Below are 9,075 nucleotides of genomic sequence, written 5' to 3'. Positions count from 1 at the left end.
GCGAGGGGGCGGGCAGCCGGCCGCGTACCGCGCCTGCGCAGCACAGCGCCTACGCCGGCGGCCCCGGGCGCTGCCCCGGAACTGCGCCGGCGCATTGCGCCCGGCGCTAAGGGGCGGGGTTTCGTTGCGCCGCGCGCTAGGCTGGGGCAAAACCCGGGCCGGGATAGGGCGTGGGGCAGCGCGTCGGGACGTCCCTCGCGTCGGGCCCGACGGCGCGTGCGCGCTGCGCGGCTGGCGGGGTGTCTGGGGGGCGGGGCGGGGGCAAGGGTGGCTTTTTTGCCTCATTGTCCCCTAGCGCCTGCCGGACAGCGCGCAGGCTGCCGGCGTCATGAAGATCTGGACTTCAGAGCACGTCTTTGAGTAAGTTTGGGGCGTGGGATAGGTCGGCGGGCGTATGGTGCAAGTGCAGAGTGGGCGGGCAGTTCGGCCCCGAGTCGTGGCGAGGCCGGGGCGCCCCTCAGGAAGCTTCCAGGCGTCGGGCCTAGTGACGGGGGGAGCGAGGCCGCAGTACCACGGGGTCCGGGGGAGGGGAGGGGCGGGGACTCGAGGTCTGCGGCCCCGGCGGTGGAGAGAGCCCGGGACTTGAGGCCTCGCTGCCGCCCCGGCTGGCAGGGGGTCCAGAGACGGGCACTGGCAGCCTGGCCCCCGGGGAGGTCCCCCGGGCTGGTGGGGGCCTCGCCTGGCACGAGGTCCTCGACTGCACTCGGGGTGGGAGAGGCCCCTGCGTGCCACTTCCGGCTGTGCCAAACCGGGTGGGACGGGACCCGCGGATGCCAACAGGAAGCGTGGGCGTTGTCGGGAGTCTGGTCGCCCCGCCACCTTTGGGTGGAGTGTCTTCCCGGGTGAGCTCAGGCGACCCGGAGGAGAAACTTCTCTGGCAGCGCATGACCTGGGGAACGGAGCCTTGTTAGAGCTGGAGTGCAAGGTCCCGCTCTGGTTCCAGCATGCTGTGTGACCTTGGGCTGCCCATGTTTATGGGAGACACGGAAGACGGGGGTGCCGTCCGGGCCTGCGCCCGGAGCATGACTTTGAGGCCACGCTCAGTGACAGCTCTTGGTTAGAAGAATTTCTTAGTAACACGGAAGGCCTTAAACCAATTAATTGGATGTTGGGAATTGAATCTCCTTCTGGGTCCATGATTCCATATACAAACGAACCACGCGTATAAGCAGCCATGTCATTTTTTTGCGTAAAGAAACAGTTAATCCTAATAGTTAATCGAGGGAAGCACTCTTCATTGACCAGTGCGCCCTCCTGTCACTGATTTGAAATGTCACCTTCGGCCTAAACTCTGTTGTGATCGACACTTGAATCCATTTCTGAGCCCTCTGCTCTGTTCTGCTGCTCTTGCTGTTGTTGCCACACTGTTTTAATTTTTATAGCTCTGCAGTATGTTTTAGCTCAGCCATTTGATTTTTTTAAACCATGTTCCCGAGGGCAGTTTTAAAAGAAGTAAACTCTGCATACTCAGTGAGTCAGACACATCCAAGAGTCCACGGGGTCCTGGGAAGTACAGAACATTAAAATCAGAGGGAAGATTCCTTTCTCCATAATGCTTGCAGTCTTTCTGTAAATTTGTGACCCTTCTGATGTTCTTTACCTGGTGACAGTCTTTACTACTCTGTTTCAGCCCTTGGGATCATAGGTGGCTTCTTGCTGGCAATCCTCTTCCGGATTTCAGTGCTTCAGAAGTTCTTTGAACTTTGCATCTCCTTAGAACGTTCTTCTGTCTTCCCTAACGCTCTTCTCCCTGCTACCCCTCCACTTCTGCTCTTCTCTTCAGTGTTTCCCTCTCTTCCCCTTCAGTGTGAATGTCCAGGGAGATTCTGTTAGTGGCCTTCTTGTCTTGGATTTCATCAATGATTCTTTTTTTTTTTTTTTTTTTTAAAGATTTTATTTATTTATTTGACAGAGAGACACAGCGAGAGCAGGAACACAAGCAGGGGGAGTGGGAGAGGGAGAAGCGGGCTTCCTGCCGAGCAGGGAGCCCGATGTGGGACTCGATCCCAGGACCCTGGGATCATGACCTGAGCCGAAGGCAGACGCTTAACGACTGAGCCACCCAGGCGCCCTCATCAATGATTCTTAATCTTTTTGCCACAGACGTCTCTGAGATTTGATGAAAGCTCTGGGATCCTCCTCCCAGAAGATAGACATATTCAAACAAATGCTGGACGTGTCCTGGAAGAAGCAGCCGTGATCCTGATTCTCCCCAAACAATCCGGGCTTTTCAGTCAGGGTCCCAGCTGATACATATGTACTTAGGACACCCAAATCTGTACCTTGGGCTCCAGCCTCTCTCGAACTTCAAATCCTTATTTTCAGGTCTTACCAGACATCTCTGCTCACATGTCCTGTGGACTCCCCAAACTCAGTCCTGAAATGGAAGTTACCATCTCCCCTCACAAATCCTACCATTGCCAAGTGTTTCATGTCTTAAGGACACTACTGTCTACAACATCAAAGGCATCATTCTGTCTTACCCATAGATGTTCAGCACTTCCTTCTGAGGCTTCACATATAGTTGGCATCCAGGTGAAGCCATTCATTGATTCCTTCAACAAAGAGGAATGTCCACTATGCGCCAGCACTCTTTGAATTGGTTACATATCAGTAGATTAATCAAGACATTGTTGCTGCCTGGCTGGAGTTAACCTAAATGTCCACCCACCTCATTTTCTAGGTGAAGATATCACGCAGGTGGGTGAGGTTCTGCCTGCCCTTTGGTGCCATTCTGAGTGTCTTCCAGTGTGAGGTCTTTTCACCTGATTACATTATTAGGGTTCAGGTTAATTGCTGGAAGACTGTTAACATTGCATCGTTTGTAATGTTTGAGTTAATTATGTTTTGTAAAGCAGTCTTAGTTCAAGTTAAGTCAACACCAATGTTTTCGAGTTGGCTCAGAGTAAAGAAGGACTATATTACAAATAATACATAACCACCCCGAAGCTGTGTGCAATTATTAATTTTTTAGAGGGGATGGGGGGAAGAGATAAGTGCAAGGAAGCCAGATAACCATGGTATATGACTAGATGGAGACAGGGACAGGGTTCATCTGATTTTCATTTTAGATAGTTGCCTTGGTAACAGTCTGAGTGTTCGGCCTGCATCACTGCTATTTGTGGGGACTGTTTAGATTTATGAAGTAGCTCCCCTTATGTACCTGCATTGATGGCTGAATAAGGCTTGAGATTAAAAACAGAATGAGGTTCATTTATATAATAGCAAAAATGATGAAAACATTAAAAATGTCACTGGTTGTCCAGGGTACTGAAATGAATGGTGTTGAGATTTTCCTTCCATTGGCAAGAAGTAGTTGTCAGGCTTAGTTCTCTGAAAAGTTGAACTGGATTAATGGCCTACCTATTTTGCTTTTGGAAAAATAAAAAGTAATGCTGTGTGGTTTATCAGTAAGTGTGGTTTGAAACATTATCTCCAGATCTCTTTTTTCCTTTCAACGAAGACAAGAGCGCAGATAGGGTGGCATCAGACTGCAGGTGGGCTCAATCACCTCTAATACTCATTGTCGTTAATAAGGGGCTCTTTTGAAAAGGATGGCTTTTGTACCAGCATCTTATTCACACAAGTTGAGAAGTGAACAAATGTACATCACATTTTGAATCATCCAAGCACACGGGCTTTTTCAAGAAGATAATATTAAGAGAGAACATTAGAAAAGAGTATATTAGAAGCGCCTTAAAAACACTTTATGGTATTGAGTGACCTTTTCAAAACAAATCAGAATCACTCCTTTGGGGAAAGCAATGGATAAAGATTGACTGGAGGGGCCACTGTTACTTATTACCTTAATATAGAGAAAAATATATTTTTAATTTATAGTATTTAAATCAATAATACTTTGGATCTTTTTGTAATCCCTAAAAGAATTTATGGTGTCTGTAAGTTCTTTTACTTTTGTTACATCTTTATAGCTTTATGGAACTGGGGCCAGATAAAAGAACAAACAGTATAGTAATAACAATTCTTCCTGCTTGTTTTCATAGAACATATTTTTTAAAATACATTTTTGTGAATCAGTGATTCTTAGAAACAGAATTTACATGTGAAAGTGAACATGGGTAAATAGGAAAGATTGTTTAAGAAACAGTTCTCTAATGTGTTATAGGCTATTTATATCTTTATAGACCTCAGTTGTACCATATAGCCTGTGTGCTGGGAAAATATTGAATTCTATACATATTCAAAATGTAGATTGAGGGGCGCCTGGGTGGCTCAGTTGTTTAAGCGACTGCCTTCGGCTCAGGTCATGATCCTGGAGTCCCGGGATCGAGTCCCACATCGGGCTCCCTGCTCGGCGGGGAGTCTGCTTCTCCCTCTGACTCTCCCCCTCTCATGCTCTCTCTCTATCACTCTCTCTCTCAATAAATAAATAAAAAAAATCTTTAAAAAAAAAAAATGTAGATTGAGCTCCCCAAATCACCTTTTAGTCAGCGTTTCAGGAAATAATTTTCCCTAGTTAAATTAATTAAACTTCCAACTGTAAAGAGTGATTTGATGGGTTATGAAAACAATTTATATGCATATTTTTCAAATGTTTGGTTTTTGGTTCATGTCGGCAGCCACCCATGGGAAACTGTTACGACAGCTGCAATGCAGAAATACCCAAACCCTATGAACCCAAGCGTGGTTGGAGTTGATGTGTTGGACAGACATATAGATCCCTCTGGAAAGTTGCACAGCCATAGACTTCTCAGCACAGAGTGGGGACTGCCTTCCATTGTGAAATCTGTAAGTGTGTCTTTATTCCTGTGGAAATGTGACTGCTGTAGAGAAGTTTTCTAAACCACATTATAATTTCAAATAGGTTGTGGGAGCCGATTCTGAATGTCATTTTTGCATCAGTTCAAATTGTATTATAATAAACTTGAGTTATGAGTGTATAATGAATTGGAAATATTATTACAGTCTTCATGAAGGCGCCTGATAAAACCTTCTGAAGGAAGCCAGCTAATGCTCTGTAATCTAAAAGGAGTTCTGTTCTGCTTTTCCTGCTTTGCCAGCCACTTCAGACCAGTAGTACGATCTAGAAGCCGTGGGCTGGTGGCGATGGTTAGCTGAGAGTGGCTGTGGTCAGTGGTGGGTCATGACACCAGTTGAGGCGCGTGTCCTCAGGCTCTGTGTGCCACGGTTGTTCCGGGGTGTGAGACTCCTCCCCATGCATTTAAAAACAGAGTTCTGTTCAGTTACATGTGATCAGGCTTTAATGAGCCAATTTAACCAGCAAGAAACTGGAGTGCCAGATGATTACAATGTGAGAGAACTCTGGTATAATAAGCAGACTCAGTTGGGGAAGGTAGGTCCACTCAGAAAACTAAAGGACACATTTTTCAGCAGGAATGTCCTGATTGCTTCCTTTGCACAAACCACTGCGTTAGATAGTGGGGACACAGAAATGAGCAAGGTCAGGGGGTTGGCTTGGCTTCGTGCACAGGAGTGATGCTGGATAGGACGTATTATCCTCCATCATGCGATGGCCGTTTTTCTGTCTGGAGAACGAGGCCGCAGCACCCTCTCCCTCAGACTGCTCTAAGAAAATACTGACAGATATTCTCGAGCTCTCCTTTCTCCAGATGCCATGTTTACCCAAATATTCTGATTTCCATATTTCAGGCTCAGTGCTCCGTTGTCACACCGTGGCGGTTTCTGTGTCTGCTTTATACTGCAGGCGTTCTCCCTGGGCTGGTCGCTAATTGCCTCTGGGAAGGGTTTTTGTATCTGGCAGTCTCATCTCATTCATGGTGTGTGAATTCCCGTTACCCTCCAACGGGCCTCCTTTCTGACCTTTGTCTGATTCCTCCTGTTTTTTACGAAACAGATTTTTTGGTTCAAGATATTAACACATTTTTACCTTCAAATAAAATATTGATAACACTTGTTAAGAAATCCCTCTTCCTCTGATTACTAATTGTAAATGTTTTATTTAGCTTATTGGTGCTGCAAGAACTAAAACATACGTGCAGGAACATTCTGTAGTTGATCCTGTAGAGAAGACAATGGAACTTAAATCTACTAATGTAAGTGTGGGCTCCCTTTTGTTTTGATTTTAAACTAATAATTTTTGTCTTCTTCTATAGTTGATGGACAGGTGATTATGTGCTGTATTGTCCTTTCCTGCTCCTCACTGGAGCAGTGAGGCTACTTCTTGTTTCCAGGGGACAGCACCCAATAGCATGAATTTGGGATCATGTGCATATTACTACTGTAATGCTTTTGTCGTATTTATTATTTTTATAATAAAAAGGAAGCAGTGAATAGTGAAATTTAAGTTCTGTTTTTGCAGTAATACTGAAGTGCTTTATTTGTATATTTACCTAGCAAGATTTTGGTTTGTGAATTAATTTTGCAAATGTTTTTCATCTTGGTTTCCAAAATGATTTTTTTTTTCATTCTATAGATTTCATTTACAAATATGGTTTCAGTAGATGAGAGACTTATATACAAACCACATCCTCAGGACCCAGAAAAGTGAGTAAAAAATGTTTTGACAAACTTCTTGTACCGGGTGTTTTAATTTTTTTTATCAGATATTTCTTTTAAAAAATGAAAGGTCATTCTGAAGCTGTGTGAATGTGTTCTGTTCCAGAACTGTTCTGACTCAAGAAGCCATAATCACTGTGAAAGGAGTCAGTCTCAGCAGTTACCTTGAAGGACTAATGGCCAGTACGATATCTTCAAATGCTAATAAAGTAAGTCAGGCTGCTCCCTAATCGTTATTCCTGGGTTTCCTGTCTTGAAAGAGCTTAGTACTGAACGTGTATTTGTCCTGGCAAACTGACTCTCAACCGCAGTGCAGTGAGAATCCATATAGGCAGTTTCTTGCCCAGGCTCTGGGGTCTAGCACCCCAGGATTTAAGTGCAAGCCATAACTCTTACCAGCCTTTCAACCTTGGACAATTAAGTTAACCTTTTTGTGCCTCAGTTTCCCATCTGTGAAGTAGAGATCAGTTAGCCATCTTACCAGTTGGGCATGAAGAGTAAATGAGATAACATATGGAAAGCGTGTGCCCAGGGCCCAGCATGTGGGAAGTGCTTGGTGATAATGTCACTGTGTGCCATTGTTTAAAACACCAGTTCTCAATGTTTTTCATTATCCCCTCTGCCCCGTAACCCCCAGGTTTGTTTTAGACATCTTTTTTCTCTAACAGCCACCACCACATGAAAGTATTTAACACCATGGATAGATGGATGAAAGGATAAATGTGCTATGTACATAAAAAGAGTGAGATATTTCCACCTCTCCCCACCCCCAACTAATTTTTGTCCCTTGGAGAATGCATGATTTAAAACAATTTAAGTTTAGAGAAAGAGATACTTAATGCACTTTATTATAACACATTTAATATAATCATTCAGCAGTCCAAAGACCTTATAGATGCCTTCTCTGTACCAGAGGAAGTGCTAGGCTAGACTAGGAATACAGTAGGGAACAAAACAAGCGTGGTCCCTGCCCTCGTGGAACTAAGAGAAAGGCAACATTAATCACGTCATTGGGAAAGGAAAAGCACACAGAGATAAAAGTATTTCATGAGTGTTCTGTTGCGTGCTGAATGAGGGGCACGTTGGTTGTTAGGGGTATGCCAGGAAGCCTCTCCAGCAGAGGAGCTGTGTGTGCAAAGGCCCTGAGAGAGGAAGCAGGAAATGCTTCTCATTTCCTCAAGGATCTGCATTAGGCACCAGGAGAGAACGGTTGAAGAGGAAGTTGGGGACCAGATCTTCCAGGGCCTCATACAGGATTTTGGTTTAAAATAACGGACTAAAAAAAAAAAAACTGGGTTTGACCTTTTGATCCCCCAAGAAGAGACCACTCTAATCAGAAATAAGGAAATGATCACGATCACTGAATTGAGATTTTTTGATAACATCTTTTGCATGCAAAATAAAAATGAGTTTATAGATCAATTTCCAGTTGGCCAAGGCATTTGATATTTGGTAAGTAATATTAAAGAAAAACAAGGACAAAAACAATCCATTCTGGTGAGGTTTAGTTATACTTGTAGAAGCTCCTTGTTACTTCCTGATGTGCCATTTATTTGATACGTGCCTTTGCTCTCACTTGGTAACAATATATGTGTTGGATTTTTTTAAGGGCCGAGAAGCAATGGAATGGGTAATACATAAATTAAATGCTGAGATTGAAGAACTGGCGGCTTCGGCAAGAGGGAGCATAAGGACACCGATGGCGGCGGCAGCATTTGTAGAGAAATGAGGATGAAAGTCAGTACCCAACATCCGCCCCCCAGGTCTCCGCAAACTGGCAATATATTTATTTGTTATTTAAAAAATAAAACTATATTTTAGGTAGAGTTTTTTTTTTTTTTAATAAGCTGAAGAAAAGCTATAGGACTTATGATCAAAACAAAGAGGGTGCAGGGTTTCTAAATAAAAGGGATCATCTGAGAGTAGTATTGTTTGAAATGACCATCTGATTTTGAGGATTCCAGTATTTATGTGAAAATTTAACAATTTTTGAAAAGTACTTGGAAAATCATATTGGCATATTAAAATCTCCTTTAAGGTAGAATTGTAAGGCTTTTCATGCATTGGAACTCTACCTGGCTTTGGACCAACCCCAGAACAAAGCAGAGCCACCTAAATACATAGAATTACCCTGCTATGGTAAACTGCAAGAACTTGCACGAGGGAATGCTCTTTAAAAGGAGAATTATGGTTTGAAAAGACATTAATTTGTATAAAATAACTTGTTCTCTAAACCACTGTTAAAAACCAGTGTTTTGTTTTGGTACTTAAATGACATTTTTGGAATGAAGATTATCACTAAAATAATAACTCCGACAAACAAAAAAAGGATTTTAACGTATTAAAGAGTACTGTATTAATTTGCCAAAGTTTTGTAACTTAGGAAAGGTATTACCTTCCTTGGATTTGTACTTTATGACTTAGTATGCTATACCGTGGGCTGGTGATGTTCACTGAAAAAATAAAGTCATTACTGGAATTTTGCAGCACTCTAAACTTAAACAGAAGAACAGCTGTTCACATCTTTTAGCATTTCACATTTGCCTAACTTATAAATTGCCATGTGTCAAAATCATG

At 43.7% G+C, this 9,075-nt stretch overlaps 1 protein-coding gene across 2 annotated transcripts; it reads left to right on the top strand.

Annotated features, from left to right (window-relative positions):
• The first annotated feature begins 234 nt into the window (after positions 1–234).
• Positions 235–8,977, top strand: PRELID3B (PRELI domain containing 3B). 2 transcript variants are annotated; one of them, XM_036094393.2, is made up of 6 exons: positions 235–360; positions 4,581–4,749; positions 5,946–6,035; positions 6,416–6,486; positions 6,605–6,707; positions 8,108–8,977. In XM_036094393.2, the coding sequence occupies exons 1-6, from the start codon at positions 329–331 to the stop codon at positions 8,225–8,227; spliced, it is 585 nt and encodes a 194-aa protein (XP_035950286.1). In that variant the 5' UTR covers positions 235–328; the 3' UTR covers positions 8,228–8,977. The 2 variants fall into 2 exon arrangements, with proteins under 2 accessions (XP_035950286.1, XP_077913465.1); XM_078057339.1 differs by lacking the exon at positions 235–360 and adding an exon at positions 2,168–2,700.
• The last annotated feature ends 98 nt before the right edge of the window (positions 8,978–9,075 follow it).

Source organism: Halichoerus grypus, chromosome 10 (genome assembly GCF_964656455.1).
Source record: "Halichoerus grypus chromosome 10, mHalGry1.hap1.1, whole genome shotgun sequence".
NCBI lineage: Eukaryota > Metazoa > Chordata > Mammalia > Carnivora > Phocidae > Halichoerus > Halichoerus grypus.
The sequence above is the reverse complement of the archived record's forward strand: the minus strand, read 5'-3'. Positions and strand labels throughout refer to the sequence as shown.